The following is a 19,737-nucleotide window of genomic DNA, read 5'->3' as shown; positions in this document are numbered from 1 at the left end:
ACTATCCTTTTACTATGGACTTTTTTAAGTCCAGTGATTCTCAAGCTTTTCTTTTACATAGACACCTTTACAGCATATTGAAATATTCCATATACTTTTGCATGACATAATCTACAATTTTAGAATCTTTTGACTAAGAAAAAATATATATGAACAGAGGGATTTAAGGACCCCCGAAATAACTACACAGGCCCTCTGTGGTCCAAGACTCATTGGTTAGGAACCATTACTTCGATAACTAATACATTTAGGTTAAAATAAAACTCAGACCTTTTCAGAAAGCCCTGTGGGTCATAGCTCTTTTAGCCTCTCTTACCTCACCCATGACCGCTATGGGTGTCTCTCCTGTTGCCTGAGCAACACGATGTTCTACTAAGTAGAACATATACTCGTCGTAGAGTAGACGGATCAGGTGGAAGGAGCCAAAGCTAGCAGCACTGCGCAGGGTTAAGTCCCGAATAACCATCGAGCTGTTCCAAGAGAAAAGACACATATGCAGCCAATGTTAGTGACCAGGATTAGAGTTCAATCTACTTTTCCTCTTAAAAGAAGTCAGAGGTCTAAAAGCCTGGTATAGCACACAACCTGCCACGGCATCATTTCATTACTGAAAGCAGTTGGCTCAACTCTTTCAAACAGAGTGGTAAAGAGGTAATCTTCACTAAGGCTTGACTAGATCCTTATTAGAGCTAGATAGGTATTCATTGGGAAAAACCATTTTACTATCATAGGCAAGTCTGCTGATTCTATTAAATTCACAAGTGGGTCAGAATTGAATAAAAAAGATTTTTGGAAGGCTGGCAACTCATCACCATAAGAAAAAGCAACTCAAAGTGAAAGTCTTATTAATGATGGGTAAACACTGTGTTACCATCTCTCAGTGATAATGAGGTCTCAGACACACTTTGGGAAAATATATGAGCCTGACCAAGTTTACAAAGCACACTAAGCAATGTTCCCAGATGTGGCAATGTAGAATGTAGGAGGGTATGCACAGGTATCCCTGCAAGTTCTGTTGGAAGGCAAATTTATTAAGTAATTCTAGTTCCTTACTGATTTCCATTAAATTAAGGTGATTTTTCCATTAGAAAAAGCATAACAAAATCAATTAAGAAATGTATAACTTTGAAAAATATGACTATTTAATTTATAAAATACCAAAATCTGAACCATATTATTAATAAAATACTAACAATACAGTCTATTATACTCAAAATGGAAGTGCGTCAAAATAAAATTCTGGCCTCATTGAAGACATGTCAATTATTAAGCCTGTCCATGCACTTCAAATGTCTTTAATGTTCCTAACTTAGAAGCAGGGTATGATGTATGTGTGTGTGTGTGTGTGTTTCTCCTCACTTTCATTTAGTGTCCTTTTCTAGAGATTTTTGTCCTACACAAACTAAAATAGCCATTATATTCTCAGATAGGAGGAAAAGACAGAATCTCACAAATGTATGAGCTGATATTCCTAAGCCTTATCTTGCAATGAAGAATTATCAAATGCCAGGCAGATGGGAAAACAGAAGACTGTACTTTTATTTTGCTTCATTTTCAACCTTTCTTATATAGAGGCCACTAATACATCAAATTCTACACATCCAACTTGGCAAGTTGCAGATCATCAGTGTACACCTAAAACCCTAAAGCCTTGGATTCCGATTTTGGTTCTTCATTAATTCGCTGTCAATCTCAAAAAAATCATTTCCCTGGGAGTGTTCTTCCTTTTGGGTGACAATGAAAGCAATACGTTTGGTCTTACCTAATTTACGTGATTATTTCAAGGATAAAATCGGTTAAAGGTTGTGAAATAAACTTATGAATAAACAGAACAAAACCCAAACATAAGTGATTGTGAGCCTAACACACAGAACAGGAGGAGCTGAGTTTCTCACTCTCATTTGGTTACAGCAGCAAGAACAGGTGTTACTATATGATGATGGTGGAGGGCTCTCATTCTGTGGATCTATTTACTGAAAAAAAAAAAAAAAAAAAAAAGCAAGGGTTTGGAGTTAGATCCACGTTAACTACTATGTGATCTTGATTGTAAGCATGTCATTCAACATTTTAAGGTTCAAGATTAGCGTGAGAGTTAAATGAGACAGTGTATGTGAGATCTCAAGAAAACTACCTATGACTACAGTATTACATATGTTGAAGTTAATAATATACACATTATCATAAAAAGCAGTACTGGTGAATGATTCCTCAGAGTCAAATACTTTAATGAACACCTTAAGTTTAGAACTCTATAAAGAGAATCACTAAAAATAAACACTTTCATTTATATGTCAAAGATATAACGACAAAATTCTGTTGATAATTCTGTGTGTGCTTTTCCTGAAATTCAGTGACACATCACGTATTCATAAAAATAATTATTACAAATTTAATACCTATTTGAAATTAAACTTTTATTTTCCTATGGAAGAATTTTAAAAGGCAGAGAATCCTCTACTTTAAAAAGCAAAAGCAAAAACAACATAGAAATAACAATAAAAAGTTGCCTAACATTTTTACACGTACAACCAAACTTGATCATGTGAAGTAAATAATTTTGAAAAATTAAGTAATACAGCAGTAGAATAGTCACTCCAAAGTACATATCTCCTACTGAAGAACGACAGCAGATATTGAAAATATAGCCTGGGGAAGACAAATGGCTAACAAATATATAAAAATATGCCTAATCTTATTTAAAATTAAATGCACATTAAGGCGGAAATAGAGACACAGATGTAGAGAACAAACATATGGACACCAAGTGGGGAAAGTGGGGAGGATCGGGGGGGGGGGGAATGAATTGGGAGATTGGGATACCAAATTGCACACTAAATATATGCAGTTTATTGTATGTTAACTGCATCTCAATAAAAGTTCATTAAAAAAATAAAATTAAATTAAATGCACATTAAAGTAAGATACTATATGTCATCTATTACATGATAAGAAATTAAAAGATCAATGTTGAAGAGGGTATGAGGAAAGAACTTGCATTTACTGTTTCTACAAGCATAAGTTCACAAAACCTTTACGAAGGGAAATTTGGCAACACATGTCAATTAAAGAAGGGGAAGCCGGGACGAAGTGAGAGAGCAGCACTGACATACATACACTACCGAGTGTTAAATAGACAGGTGGTGAGAAGCTGCTGTGTAACACAGGGAGATTAACCCGATGATGGGTGATGACTTAAGGGCTGGGATAGGGCGGGGGGGAGGGAGTCGCGCGAGGGAGAGGATATGGGGATATGTGTATAAATACAGCTGATTCACTTTGTTGTACAGCAAAAACTGGCACAACAGTGTAAAGCAATTATATTCCAATAAAGAGCTTAAAAAGTTTACAAATGCTTTCACCTAGCAGTTCTACTTCTAGACATTTACACAAATGAGCAAAGGTAATTTTAACTGCTGCAATATTTATACTAGTGAGAAAAGAGGGGGCAACACTACATACTCATTTGTAGGATACTAAGTAAAAAAAACGACTCATTTGTATACAGAAATTTATATAATAGTTTGAAGAAAAGAGGGAGACTACACATAAGGGTAGTAACATGGAAGGATGCCTATGATATAATGTTAAGTGAAAGAAGTAAAATGTGTAATATGAGCCCATGTAACATAGAAACCATCTGTATAATTCTTAAAAAAATCCTACCCCTAAAGAAATGGGAATGTTTAATACTTTATTAGCATCAAGATAGCACACTTCATTAAAATAGTATTAGTCATCTTAAAAAGTGCAAATGGATTTGAATTTATCTAAGATAAATTTGTAACTTTATACAAAGACAATCATTACAGTATTTTTTTTAAGCTCTTTATTGGAATATAATTGCTTTACACTCTTGTACCAGCTTATGAGGTACACCAAAGTCAATCAGCTGTATTTATACACATATCTCCATATTCATTACAGTATTTTTTAATAATTGTATCACAAGACCAAGAACCACCTAAATGCTCAATAATAAGAGACAAAGGAAATATTTAAATAATGTATGAGACATATACAAAATGGAATATTGTGAGGAAATTAAAAATTATGTTTCTTTGTTTCTTAAGATACGTTTAAGGTATAATGTTAAGTGAAAAATGTTAAGGCAAAATATAGGTAATAAACTTTGATAAACAATTGGCTCTCAAGTTTCTATACCACCAAAATAAAACATTTTACCAGTGGTTATTTCTGGGTAGAAAAATTATAGGTGATTTAAGTTTATTCTTTGTATAGTATTTATATTTCCCAGATTTTCTAAAGTGAGCGTATACTAATTTCATAATAAAAAATGTTTATTTTAAAAGAAGACATTCATTATAATATAGAAAAACAATCCTGGGTCAGTTAAATGTCAGTAAATCTTTGCAGGGATAAGTATCGATATCACAGATACAGAATGAATTAGATATATATTTTTAAATTCAACTTTCAGGCCTTTATATTTCCCTTAAAATAATGTCAGTTACTAAGAAGGATATTCATATTGAGTAGCTTTCTGATATTATTAAAAGAAACGCAAAGCCAAATTTTTTTTTCCAAGAGAATTCACATTCATTCATTCAACAGATATATATTGTGTTCCTAATCTGTTCCAGGGTCTTGTTCTAGAGCAAGTCAGACAAAAATTTGGTTTCAACAGAGCTCACATTCTAGTAAGACACACAGCTGATAAAAACAGAGTGAATATAAAATATAAAGTCAGGTCGTAATAAATCCTATGAAAAAAATAAATCAGGTAAAGAGACTGGAGAGTGATGGGCGCAGGCACTTTAAGTTAGGGTGTCAGGAAAACTCTTTTGAGGGGGAGCTATCTGAGCAGAAAGGAGACTGAAGTGAGGGAGTGAGCCACGTGAACATGTGAGCTTTCCTGGCAGGAAGGAGAGCAAATGCAGAGACTGAGGCAGAACTATGTTTGTTTTATTCAAAGAACAGCCCAGAGGCTAGTGTGGCTGCAAGGCGTCAGCAAAGACAATACAGGATGGCACCTGGAGGTGGCTGGCAGCTGGACCATGTAGGATCCTGCAGGCCATGATAAGATTTTTGGATTCTATCCTAAGTGTTTTGGAAACTTTTTGACAGTTGGGCAATCAACTTCTTTCAGTATAAAGTACACACATAATACTAAATTCTGTTGAAAAATGAAAAAAAAAAGTGTGCTGACCTTCGGTTATAATATCTAGTTATTTAAAAAAATACTGGTACGCATGCTATTAAATTATTGTCATATGTTTAGAAAAGGATCAGTTGAATTCTGTTATTAATGTTATGTCTACTTTATGCTTTCTGTGTTAGGCCTCTGCCCTACAAGCCAAGTATCAAATCACACAATTAACAGTTTAATTGGAAACCTATTGTCTGAGTTAGACTTCTGTAAGCTATGTTGCAAATTTGACTCCACTGAATTTCATGTTGCTAAGTTACCATGAATTCAACTCCTTTTAAAATCAGAATTATAAATGTTAATTATTTTATAATGGATGAGAAATACCTTTGTGTATTTATCTTTATAACTCATGGTGTAGAAATTGAAACATATACCCAAACACATGATACTCAATCCACCTCTTCATGTATCTGTGGATACATCACACCCTCCCTAAGAAGAAAGGTGAGAATATCACACCTGTGACCCACCCTGTGAACTCTCTTCTCTAACAGTGCTTACAGCTGATTCCAAAAGAGTATTACTTTTTGGAAGATTTATATATTGTTCAGTTGTAGGCAAACTACAACTGCGCCCCCTTTCAAGTCACTGCATCAAAAGCTATAAATTTCATTCTTTAAAAATGGGATATTTGGTTGACCCTCAGGGTGGCCCTGAGGAATTGTGTGTTCTGTTATCCACAAAACACACGAGCTGAGAAATGGCCCTCTTAACTTATGCATTTCTGCCCAAGAAAGGTGGTGATATTTTTTCCCACCTACTAGGGAGCCAGCAGTAGCCATTCAAAGCCAGGTTAGGCAAAGAGAGACCCCCCACTTGGAGCAGAGGGTATGTGCAGCAATACGTCAACTGCTGCTATCATCATTCTCTGCCAGTCCACGTCTTTATTTGTATGTATGTAAATATATACACAGAATTTTAGAAATTATGACATTAATCAACTTCAGAAAATGAAGGGTTGGTTTGTGTATATGACTGCCAAATTCTTATTACAAAGCCAAAAACATTAAAAAAAAATACTCTGTAATTTTGCTTCTGTTCGTGAATGCAGTTTTCATTACTCAATATGTTCTTATGCCTCGGTAAAAAACAGGTCAGATTTTAAAGACTTTTAAGTTTCTAAGCTATTGACTTCGCATACCAGCAGGAGGTATGCATCTGTCTGAATATGCCTTTCCTTCTGTGGCCCTGAACTGTATGCCTTCAAAACTTTTTGAAATAAAAATAATAACCATAATAGTGTCTAATAATAAGCCAATTATCCCCAACTCAGGGAGGACAGAGGGCAGGCAAGTGATGATCTACTGGGTTTGTGTATCTGCAGAGAACAAGAAATACAAGTCAGTCGTTTTCTCTCCTTTCAAGATCCCTGCAACAGATCTCTGTGGAGACAAAGGCTCCAGGGGTGTATTTCTAAAATGATACCAACTAAATACAGAAAAAAAATCCTCAGGAAGGAGTAAGGGCAAGTGTGATGTAACTATATAAGAAAGCAGTAAGAAGAAAAAAAAAACCTTGCTTTTTCTGATACAGAGGATGTACTCTGCTTTTGGTCATATAGGTGTTGGAACAACAGCTAGTATAACTCTCATCATTCATGAAGCACATATACCATCTATATGATTTTCTGAGGGAAAAAATGGGTGAAATAAACTTGCAAGCAAACGGGAAAATATCTCAAATCTTCTTAAGAAATGTTCCCAAATTAAAATTTTGAATTCTACTATTACTAGTACTATTGCTAAGTCTACTTTGAGAATACTCTGATGATGTTTTCCAAATCATTCCCCATATATCAAGGGAAAACTTCTATTAACACATTTTTCACTGTCACCCAGACCTACACCTAGGAGTGGCTTTAATGAAGCATGTCAGTGGGTCACAGAGTTAGAGAGCACCTTCATCAGGTGCTTTTCAAATCATGTGGGCTAAGAGTATTAAATATATGAGAGACAGAACTGTGGAATTATTCTATTCCCAAAACAAAAACAAAACAACCACACAAAACTGGCAGGCTTCCTTTCACAGCATTTAACCCTGGGCAAGACACTAGAAAACCATTTTCAGGATGTGAGGACAATTTAACTCCTAATTAAACATGTACAGCGAATATACAGCTCTACTTTAGTTTAAGAAAAAAGAATTGGACTAAATCAGTTGAGAAAGAAAGAAGTCATAATCAAAACCAAGCAACTACCATCATAATTGAAAGATCTCTGGTTCCATCTTTATAAAGGTGGTCAAAACAAGATGGAAATCGTACAATTTGGGCTTACTGGGTTCACAAGTTCTACTAGGCTCGGAATTCTGTCACTTCTTTGTATATACCCTCTCTTCCCACAACTCACCACTGATGTCCACATGATGACCATAGTGTACCCAGAGCCACAGTCAGTGGTATGTCCGACAGTCACTACTTTGACATGCGCGTGGCTGCACAAGAGCTAAACGAGGGACTGCCTAAACCTCAAAGTAGATATGGCTTTTAGGCGTGAGCCAGTGAGGCCACCATTATCTAAAGAAGCAAAGAAATGAACTCCCATCACAAGAATAAATGCTGGCGTCAAAAATACAACTTATCTAACTTATCTTAAGAAATGGAACTCCATCTGTCAATTCCATCCTATGTCATGTATGTGGTATATATGCCAACTTACACAGGTTCTGTTTTTAACCCCTGGAGTAGACCTATGGTCAATGGCTCATCCCAACATTTGATATCATATATTAAATAATGTTTCTCTTCTGGGGTTCTTCCATGTCTACAAAAACATACATTTATAAAAATATACATTTATACATATATTATTTGAGTCAAAAAGTGATTCATTTTGTACTGCCCACTACCTTACTCAGTACTGAAGCGGCTATGCATTAGAATCAGCAGGAGGGAGCCTTCTGACAAAAAAATTTTTTGGCTGATGACGCCTATTCCTAACCACTGCTTTCTAACCACCGCGATTCTGACTGAGTCGGTTTGGGGAGGTATCTAGGAGTTTCATTCTGTTTTTCTTCCCACTAACTCTGAGGTGCAGCTAGGTTTGAAAACAATTGTAATCAAATTAAGAAATCAACGAGATCGTTCTGAGCATGCATCTGAATTGCCTGGACAATACTTTCAAAAGCAAAGATTGCTGGGCCTCCCCTCAGCAGTTTCTGATTCAGGTAGATTTTGGGGAGGGGTCTGAAAATTCGCACTTTTAATGTGTTTCCAAGCAATAGTGATGCTACCGGTCTAGGGAACCACAGTTTGAGAATCTCCGAACTAGAGAATAAAAAGAAGGGTGGTGGTAAGGCCTCAAGAAGGAAGCCTAAATAATACATCTTTGGCAGAAGGAGGACTGTATCCCTTTTCTGACTGTTGCTAAACATATTATCTAGACTGGAGTCTCAGATGTTCCCATCTGAGAATGTCTAGGGCTTTGAATAAAAGGCCTTCTTTTCCTAGCAGAAATTTTACTTCCATAAGCCTCCTGGTACAAGTTTATGATGTTGTAATCATAAGCTGGGTTGAAGACAGTCACAACAGGGAGTTTCTGCAAACTAAAGTCTTTACTTCTGTTTCTTTCCTTCTTTTTTTTCTTTTAAGAGAAGCATGTACATACATAATTGCAGAATAGGAAAAATTGAGATGCTACCTGTAGAAAGACCATTTTAGCAGAAATTGCCTGGCAGCTTTAGGAAAACTGGGTCTTCCTTCATAGGGTTTCAGTGCTTGCATCATCACATTGTCAAGCCACGCAGCCCACTGCTCCAGGGTGCTCTGCTGCTGAAGAGTCATCTTGAAGTCTGTTTCTAGTCTCTGAACCATGCTGTCATCACACTGGCACACCCAGGAAGCCTGCTCCTGGGACAGTACACAGAAAGCAAAGGAAAAGTTCAACTCAGCATCTTCTCATTGAATGTTAGCACACAAACCACATGCATGAATGGTAAACTATTCTGAAAGCATGAAACAACTGAATTAAGAAAACGAATGGCTACTTGTCGATTATTAAGGAAACTAACATTGCCTTTGTGCATGAAAAAGTGATGTGACATTAAAGTATGACTTGGTTTTTCTACATTAGCTAGTCTGTATGAAAGACTATAATACATGATTACTTAAGAAAAATAGAAGCCTGAACCTACAGTGTGCAGGGTCTTTCTTTAGCGTTTATACTCTCTCTTTTTTCTCCCAATCAGATAAAACTTTAAAGCCAATTCATTTGAAAAGATTTAGGGTAAGTCAGATGGATAAATAGATTCAATTGGCCAAAAGTGGTCCCTCAGGATTAAAACAAAAACAAACAGTGAATGATACAAGGTAGAAGCATATGCTGTATGAGTTTCATGGATAAAAAACTGAAGTCTCAAGGGCTATCAAGGCAAGGCTATGAATGCAAATTAATTCACAGAACTGAAAACAACAGTAACAACAACAAAAATACTTTTGAGAAAATGTAGGGATGCTACCTGCCAAGAAATTTGATTACTACAGTTTTCCTTCTGGTTCTGATAGGAAATTTTCATGTTTGGTAATAGCAAAGAAAATAGGAACTTTCAAAGTTAATTTTTAATAGTTGCCATAAGTTTTAAAATGTTTCTAGTGCTATGCTGTAGTTTAAGATTAAAAAAAATACTATACTCTTAAGGTCAGAATATAATTATTCGGTAATATAATATTTGAGTGAGGACTTGGATTTTAACACAGGGACTTAATCAACTAAACTAACTTCATGTGATTCATTTAATCTACGTGGGCCTCATTTTCCCCAAGCATAAAATTAGAGAACTGAGACGTGATAAGAATTTTTAAGTTGGGTTCACTGTGTCCACATAATATTTTCAAGATAGATTTCTGTGGAGGGGTGTCTGTGAAGGTCCTGATTCTACATCTAAAACATTATGAGTATGTGTGTATTTCTCTGAAAAGTGTCTACAGCTTTCAAGAGACATTTCAACTGGGAGGTACTTCAAATATAAAACACCCAAACTCAGTTCATTTTATTTCCTCAGGGAAACCTAGAGTTTCTTCTATATTCCCAGCTGATGATACCACCTACCATCCTTCTTTCTCCCATCTAATTAGTAGTAAAGTCCTTCAGATTTTACCCCCTAAATATCACTTTTAAGTATTTTAAGTACATAAAATATGATTATTAAAAATTGAAAATACAAATAAACAAAAAGGAACAAAATAGTAAGAATATCTAAAACGCCAACATTAAAAGATAACTACAACACACTAACTTTCAAACTGTTCACATGCAATATACACATATGCATGTATGTTTATGTATATATGTTATTTTATTTTTAAAAAATATTTATTTATTTATTTATTTAGGCTGCACCGGGTCTTAGTTGCGATACGCGGGATCTTCGTTGCGGCATCTGGACTCTTAGTGGCGGTACGCATGTAGGATCTAGTTAACCCACCAGGGATAGAACCGCCCCCCCCCCCCCCCCACGTTAGGAGTGAGGAGTCGTACCCACTGGACCACCAGGAAAGTCCCTATATGTCATTTTAAAAGAGAATCATATTATACACTTTACTTGATATTTTGCTTGGTTTCACTTCACTATATGATAGATGTCTTTCCATACAGGCAAATGAGGAGTTACATTTATTGTTCAGTGACTCAATTTCCTTCAATGCATGAATATACCATTATTTACAAAAGCAGTTCCATACAGTTATACATTTATGGTCATTCCAATTTTTTACTATTAGGAATAAGGTTGGAATTAGCAATATTGTAACTACATCTTTGCTTGCTTTTGTACTTACTTCTACATAATAGACATATAAGAATGGTTAAAATCTTTCAAAATACAGTTAAATGACTTCCAGAAATTTTATATCAATTTAGGAGCCCAGGAGAGCACCCAGGGAAGAATTTAGGCCTTAAGAAAGGATAGGGGAAGTCGTTTTGTTTTGTTTTTTTCATTAATGTCTAAACATTTTGTTATTATGGTAAAAAAAGCACATAACATAAAACTTATCATCTGAACCATTTTTAAGTGTACAGTATAGGAGTATTTACTGTATGCTCATTATTGTGCAATAGGTCTCTTTCTCATCTTGCAAAAATGAAACTCTATACCCACTGTGGGAGATGTTTTTTGTGCATTGGTAAGAGGCAGGAGAAACTTACTGGTATCCTTGGAAGAATTTAATTTCATTTCTTAACATAAATTCAAACTCACTACTTCCTAGGAAGTTAGTTTCTGCCAAGAGAGAATGATAATCTAAAACTAACTTAGACAAATAAAGCCATAGGACATTACTCTGGCTTTTCAAAAGACTTTATACTGTATTTCATTTTATTACTCTCAAGATAGAAAATATACTAACAATAGAGTACACTGTAAATATTCCCTTGTAAAGGAATTTGGATATTTCAATTCTATAGTGGAAAAAGGTAAGGATGAAAATTAAAGATATAATTAACTTGGAAATAAATTATCTCCAAGATGATAAGGAGTCAGTAGCTTCAAAATCAGTATGCTTTTGCATATACTCGTATACAGAAATAAGAGTATATGCAAAAGTTAGGTTATCAGGTCAACCAAGCCAAGCATACTTAAGCCCATATTGTAGTTGAAAAACTATCCATTTACACAAAAAAATTAGAAAGCCATACCACTGTATTGCTATCAATTAAATAAAACAGAAAACTGATTTTACTGCAATAGGAAACTTATCCGAATGCATGAGGAAAAGATTTAAAGAAGAATGCAGTGATGAAAGCGATTTATGGATATCCTGAAAGAGACTTTTTAAGCTTTTATAGCATACTGACACTTACACATGATGTCATTGTTTTAAATTAAAGTTTCCTTATTACAAGAGCATCACCCTTATATGTTTCAGTCTTACCGAGGTTAATCCCGTAGGGGCAAGGACAACTTCCAAATGAACAGGAGAGGGTGATAAAGGTGGAATGGGAGGCAGAAGACTGAGAAAACCAGGGGACTCAGAAAACCGGGCAAAATGTGGAACAGAAAAGGAAAGAAGGGAGTTAAAGATGAACTATGGTAACCTGAGAAAGAGATACCATATTAAAATGAAGAGCTGTGAGAAGCAAAATGTAGGGGGAGATGGAGGGTGCACTACTGTGTTCACGGTTCTCTAAGGAAAGGAAGGAGGTCTGGGAGGACGATACTTAAGCACACAGGTTTCAGCACTAATAACGGTCATGTGGACCTGGAAAAACCTGGGAATTGAGAATCAAGGAGAAAAGGTAGCTTCAGAGTCAGTGAGTGGAGGATGAGCAGTAGTGTAGATGTATAACTGACCATTTATATGCAATACTGTTGCCAAGGCTGGCGTTTGTAACCAGGAAGAACTCAGTTCTATAAATACTTCATAGGGTTCAGACACACAACTCTATGAAAGAAAATAGTTAAGAGAAAATTTAAAATATTTCTCAGATATTATTAGGAATTATTCTTAACTATATTTACTGTTACTAAGCTTAAATTATTTTTTGAAACTAGAAGTTACCTTACCATTTCAACTTTGGTAAACATACCTTGTCTGAATGAAGATTTAAAATAAACATTATAGTATACATTTTAAGGCAATACTGTATGAACTCAATATTCCCACTAAAATCAGTTAAACGTAAATTCCACTGAAATATGTAAATTTAATGGATTTGTAAACATGAGACTGTTCTTGAGGAGGTTATGCATTTGCATGTGTGTATGTGTGTTTGTATATACATAAATAGATATTTATGTAGATTTAAGAAAAACTATTCACATTAGAAGTTTAAAGCCAATTCATGAAAGTCAGAATAAACTTAACTAATTAACCATACCCAAAATAAATCAAGCTCAAATATTATTTTTTGATATATTTTTAAATGATAAAACTAGTCCAGAATTATAGATTAAAATTTGTAGCAGATGGAGTAATAATTTATCTTTAAGCAATGCTATGGTTTTTAAAAACAGTTTTATTAAGATATAATTCACAGAGCAAACAATTCACTCATTTAAAGTATATAATTCAGTGGCTTCTTTCTGTATATTCACAGAGTAGTACATCTATCACCACAATCAATTTTAGAATGTATTCATTTCTCCAAGAAGAAACCCCATACCCCTTATCTGTCACCTCCCAATCCCCCAGTCTACAGGATCTAGTCAACCACTAAGTTACTTTTTTGTCTCTATAGATGTATTTATTCTGCACATTTCATATAAATGGAATCATGCAATATATGGTCCTTTGTATCTGGTTTCTTTCACTTAGCATAATGTTCACCTGTATTGTAGCATGTATCAGAACTTCATTTCTTTTCATTGCCTGACAGTTTTCCATTGTGTGGAACACCACATTTTGTTTATATAGTCTTCAGTTCATGGACACTTGGGCAGTTTCCACTTTTGTGTGGCTAATATGAATAATGCTGCTGGAACATGCATGAACAAGTTTTTAGGTAGACATGTTTTCATTTTTCTTGGTATGTACCTAGGAGTGAAACTGCCAAATCATATGGTAACTCTGTGTTTAACCTTTTGAAGAACTGCCATCCTGTTTTCCAAAGTGGCTATAGCATTTTACATTCCAATCACTAGTGTATAATGGTTCCAATTTGTCCACATCCTCACCAACACTTGTTATTATTTGTCTTTTTGATAATACCCACTTTAGTGTGTGTGAAGTGGGATCTCACTGTGGTTTTAATTTGTATTTCCCTGGTGGCTAGTGAATGAGTTTTTGGGTGCTTATTGGATATGTGTGTATCTTCTTCGGAGAAATGTCTATTTAGATCTATGGCCATTTTATATATAGGGTTGTCTTTTTATTGTTGGGTTATAATAGTTCTTTTTATATAGTCTAGATATAAATTTTTATCAGATATATGACTTACAAATATCTTTTCAACACGTAAGTTGTCGTTTCACTTTCTTGATGGTCTCTTTTGAAGCACAGAAGTTTAAAATTTTGATTATGTTCAATATGTATGTGTCTTTTCTTTTGTTGCTTTTGCTTTGAGTGAGCAATGGACTGTTTTTTTTTTCCATTAGTAACATGAAATAAAATATTTATTGGGATTCCATAATAATATTCCTAAAGTAGCTATTTTTTATGTGTACTCTGAAGCACAAGTGAGTATTCTCATCACTAGGTTAAAAAATTATTCCTTCATTTGGATAATCAAAAGAGTCAAGTATGTTGTACCTAATTCTTTTCAAATAACAATTATTTACCAGACACCTATAGTAAACTCTGAAACAGAGTTGTTCTTGGTTCTTTCAAGGTGGGGCACTTTTAAAAACAAATTTCTCTGCATGTGTGTTATGGTGCAATGGGCTTTACATATTATTAAATATGTAAACAATAATCCAAGACAGGTATTATAAAATGGAGAAAGTAAAGCCCAGAAGAATTAACTAACCTGCCCAAGACCCCATAGCTAGTAGATGAAAGACTTTAATCACCTGCCTACCAGACTTCAGTGACTGTGGTCATCATTACTCTATTAATCATTCAGCGAATACTGGTGACATATGTTGCTGTCTAGCACTGTACATCTTAGCAGACTTGAACCACAAAATAGAGGAGCAGTAAAGTCATAGCTGAGTAAAACTTTCCTCTTTCAGGACATTCTGAATGTAGATGTGCTTGTGAATTGATGTAACTTTGAAAAGAAATATGATCCTAATTACGAAGAAGAAAATTGGATACCTTTCGTTAAAAAACATGTTTTGAAAGAAAACAGAGTACCTGGACATTGGCAAAGTCGACACGGTTGAGGTCATTCAGCATCTGGTTGATCTGAGAAGTGTTTTGAAGCACTGCACGAGCTGCCTGGGCCAGGTGATTGAGCGACGTGTATCTTCGCAGAGTCTGGGCAAAGGCACTTACAGCTGCAACCTGTAAAGAAATCCAATTAAATTGGGATTTTCTTCCCCCCTCCAATAAAAGAAACCACTGAAATCTTCAAATCTTTATTCCCTTGCCAAATTTCAAATGCTTCCCTCTGATACTTATTTCAAATTCATTTGGTGAGACAGCTTAATTGTAAATTATAGCATTTAAACCTCTAAACCAAGTATTATCTTCCTTTTGAGTAGGTTGAGGTCAAGGCTAAAACAAACTCCCACATTCTTCGACATCTGAGTGCACCATTAATTAAACCGGTCTTGCAAGTAGCTACTAATCCACAGCAAGAAACGACTTAATCTAGGAAAGTAGGAAAAATGTTGATTTTCATTTCTTATTCTCTGTACAACAGTCAACTACAAACTAAGCAAATAAAAACTTTTTCCTTTTAATAGGAAAACCAAACGAGTCAGTCTCACTTTTTAAACTGGGTTAAAAAAATATGCCTTTCAGAACACTGTCATTCAGATTCACTCTTTCCACCTTTATTTTATAAAGGTGAAGTAAGAGCACTCAAAGCCTTTATTAGCAAATATATAGCTAATAAACTTACAGGGCACAAGCAACTAGATGAACTCTTTTCTCAGAATTTGAATTTCTGTAAAAGGGATATCCAGAAAAGTCTTCATTTGTCCTTCAAAATGTACTTTCCATCCTTCTCCATTCTGCTCTGCGCCCAGGAAGACTGAACTGCGTGGATTACATTTACCAGCCCCCTTGCCCTTTGGCTTCCAGTTGGGTTTGGCCAATGAGAAGCACTGGTAGGAGACTGAAGGATGGAAGAAAGTAGTCAAAGTATTTATTGTCTCACAACCTCTGCTCTCGCCTTCCTAAGGCCAGTTTCGGAGGAAGAAGATCTCCAGGTGCCATAATCACTTCTTTCCCCTTCAGACCTAGGGATGGGCAGGCTTCCCATCACTGCTAGTCCTGGGGTGCTTTATCATTCTTCCTTGGTTTTCTTAACTCTGTTCACACATTTAGAAACAGACCCTTCTTAAACTCTCTTCAATTATTCTCCCTTTTGGATATACCATTTGTTTCCTGCTGAAACCCTGAACAAATCAGGTTCTACTGAAAGATAACAAAGATAATGACAAAAAATGTCTAGGTAAATATCTACATCTCATGATCTCATGAAAACTTGTTACTTGCATAGCAGATCTAATGAGGATTTTAACGTATTTATAGGAATAGCTGGAATGACATTAAATCACTATGGGTATATTAACTGATTGATCGGTCAGTTAGTGGAGTGGTAGAAGGTATTCCACAGGTGAAAGGATGCTCTATCTTGGTAGATGTTTTAGGATCATGTGGAACTTGGGAGATGTTCACATACCCCCAAAGAGAGTATTTCACACTTTCCCATCTCTGTGGTTTATACTAATTAAGTACATATTACGTGCCAGGCACTGTGTTAAATGCCTAACATACACTACCTTGTTCAAGTCTCATAAACAACCTATTAGACACATGTTATGACTTAGGAAGGTTAACTATCTTGCTCAAGGTTAAACAGAAACTATGGCACAGTGGTGGGATATGAATCCAAGCATTTTGAAAACAACTTTTAGTCACAACCTCATTATGCTGTTTCCACTGTCAGGCTAGATCATCTTCTTTGATTAAAGGCTCAGCTGAAAAAAGACTGCACATCCGTGAGAGAGGAATAGCAGAAGGCACCTTCCACCAATGTTAACCACCCAAATAAATTCTGGAGATCAATGAGACGGTCAATGTTGTAGCTGTATTGCTACCACATCCATTTTGATGACACTGGGGTAAGAGGTGCTTTTAGCTATTTGAAAGTGTTAGTATAACCATGCCTGACTTTGCAAGTAGGAAAGCATTCTTCTGACCATCATAATTAAATAGTACCTCCGTTGTTTGCCCACCTCAACATGGCACTCTAGAACAGCACTGCCATGGAGAGCTTTCTGCAATGATGGAAGTGCTCTACATATGTGTTATCCAATATGGTAGCCACTAGCCACATGGGCTAAGGTGCACTTGAAATGTAGCTAGTGTGACTGAGGAGCTAAAATTTTAATGCAATTTAATTAATATTTAAATAGTCACATGTAGTTAGCCCTACTGTATTGACAGCACAGCTCTAAAGCAACAATCTAAAGTGGGCATATCCATGAAATGTGTCCTTCTTTATGTTTTAGAGATAGAATGTGTTATTGCAAACCTTAAGCCAAAGCAGACTTGTGCTACCACAGACTTGTCAGTTACAAGAGCTTCAACCACACTCTCAAATTGAAAGTCAAGGCGTATTGTTGGAATCTGACAGTGGATACAGTCCCTGACGAAAGGCCACAAATGTGATTTTTGTTATCAAAGTTTAGACAGAATGAGTCCAATCTGTCATGTATGTTCACAGATTAACCTAAAGTAACATGGTTAGTAGGGGACAAAGAGGAGAGTAGAATTCATATCTCTAGCTAAATAATCCACATTCCTGAAATACACATCAACTATGAGATAATCGGTCTCTTTAAAAATGATTCCTTGATTGACAAAAGCATTCTCCAGTGTTAAAAAGAACAAAGCACCCCGAAAAGCAAATAGTTATTAATTTACATGAACATTTCTGAATACATTGAGTATAGTAGGGGACCTAAAAAATCTAAAACTCTTTCAAATGGAAACTATTTGAACATTCTAGGCTGTTCTTTTCAATATTTGAAATTAAGCAATCTGAAATATACACTTTACACAATGCCTGATAAATACGCCACACCTGAAATGCTTCTCTAGTTTCTCTGAAAGGACCAGTATCAAACAACACATTCTGTGCAAGTTCTTTACCACATGGTTATAAGATACAAATACAAACATTAATTTCAAAAGATTTAATTTATTATAATATTAATATTTTACATAACATCATTTGATAGGACAGATTTAAAATTCATAGTTCAGAACCATCTCCTAAACACAAAAGGAAAAGCAAGGATGTAAAAGTGTACCTTGGTTTGTATCATTCTCTGTGGAATATTGTTCATGGCATTGGAAAGCCAACCTTCAAGGCTTTTTGCAAAATTTCGAATGGCTTGGGTCAAGGCACCTAAATGTTAAAGAATAAAAGCAGAACGAAAAAGATACCAAAGAACATTAATCTTTATGCTAGAATAAGGGAAAACATGCAAGCACAACGTCTGCAATAACACAGAATTTATATTATCCTCATTGACAAGACTTTATTTTACGTCATTCCTAACTTTGAAAGAAGCCAAATATTATATCATGGACTTTTTTTGTCTTCTAAAGCTATTTTGCTCCCAGATACTTATGACATTTTTTGGGAAATGAAAACATTCAAACATTTTTGCTTATAGCAACATATACCAGTTGTGAATATACTTATGGAATTTTCTATCTTAGACAAAACACTTTTCAAAAACAGCTTTGTGCTCAAAGGCTAAGTATTTTCTTTAGAAATTCTTTATCTTGACTTTTTTCAAGCTCTTAACCTATTTTCATTTCTTTAGTTAAAAAGAAAATAATGCAAAGCTTTCTCTCTTTCTCTATGCATCTCTTTACATTAGAACATGTCAATTAGAGTAGTTATCTCTCACTCTTGTTGAAAAGTAAGGTAAAATTAAAATTGCTTGACTTGATAATTCTGGATAACTATTCTCCATTTCACTGGCAGGTAGCAATAAAAGATCACTGAGATAAAACTGCTGTCACAGAGACCAATATTCTTAAGATATTCCTAAAATAGTTCCATATTCCTTACACCTCTGTTAAAACCTGAATAGGGATAGGTCCCATGAGAGTAGCTTTTATGGTGGTCATAAAATGATTAGAAGCATTTTCCATTATCAGGGGTGACTGACTATTTTATAAGAAGGGATCTGCTTACTGAGATGGCTGTATAACAGGAAACAGAATTCTTCGCTTGTTCAACAAGTAATACAGTTAGTACCATTTTACTTCATCTGTGCCCAAGGCTCCACAGTGCAGGGAGCAGTTTTAGACATTTAATAAATAAGTGTTTGACGCACCCACAACATAAAATAAATCCTTGTGGGTTCCGTATAACTTAAGTATTACAATTGGTAGTCCACAATAAGAGACAGAGAAGTTACATTTTTGTCCAAGGCACCCAAGAATATTAATGTTAATGATGGGATCAAATTCCTTGGTTTTTCTTTCTGTGCCCAAATGAGTCTGACATGCTTCTTTGTTACTTTTGTTACAGCAGTGTTAGAAATAATTTAGCTTACTCAAATTACTTGCAAAAAATATAAATTTTACTAATCCAATAATAAAAACAGCGAATTTTAAAAAATTATTTCTTTAAGTGGTCAAATGACAGAAGAGAGATTGAAATGGTTACATTTTGATTAGGGAAAACACTCAAGAAGTGCAGACTTTTAACCATGAGAATCATCCATTAGAAACACTGAGCTGGAAATTTCTTGAGAACTAATTTCTTGAAATTTCCAAAGCTTCTCACTTTAGCCAAAAAGAAAAAAGAAAGAAAAATATTTTCCTGCTGTATTATGTACTAGAACCATGGAGGGCAGGCATGAATGGAAATGAAAAAGAGTGAAAAAAAAATTAAAGATCCTTTTTGAAACAGTAAAATTTTGTTCAAGATTCAATTTGGCTGTCTGTATTATGTATTTTTCTATAATTAATATATAATAATTATTTAATCTGGAAA

The 19,737-nt window shown here is 35.1% G+C and overlaps 1 protein-coding gene across 6 annotated transcripts in view; it reads right to left on the bottom strand.

Moving 5' to 3' along the window:
• Positions 1-19,737, bottom strand: part of RFX3 (regulatory factor X3) — a 292,285-nt gene that overhangs the window by 23,101 nt on the left and 249,447 nt on the right. For 5 of the 6 annotated variants that reach the window (XM_057723907.1, XM_057723911.1, XM_057723908.1 and 2 more), the window contains 4 exons: positions 18,032-18,129; positions 14,898-15,047; positions 8,809-9,017; positions 317-470 (listed from right to left, as the gene is read on the bottom strand). In XM_057723907.1, the coding sequence (XP_057579890.1) occupies positions 317-470; positions 8,809-9,017; positions 14,898-15,047; positions 18,032-18,129 (611 nt within the window). Of the gene's footprint in view, positions 1-274; positions 471-8,808; positions 9,018-14,897; positions 15,048-18,031; positions 18,130-19,737 lie in introns of those variants that run through there. The other variant, XM_057723912.1, reaches the window with a different exon arrangement.

Source organism: Hippopotamus amphibius, chromosome 2, assembly GCF_030028045.1.
Source record: "Hippopotamus amphibius kiboko isolate mHipAmp2 chromosome 2, mHipAmp2.hap2, whole genome shotgun sequence".
Taxonomy (NCBI): Eukaryota; Metazoa; Chordata; class Mammalia; order Artiodactyla; family Hippopotamidae; genus Hippopotamus; species Hippopotamus amphibius.
The sequence above is the reverse complement of the archived record's forward strand: the minus strand, read 5'-3'. Positions and strand labels throughout refer to the sequence as shown.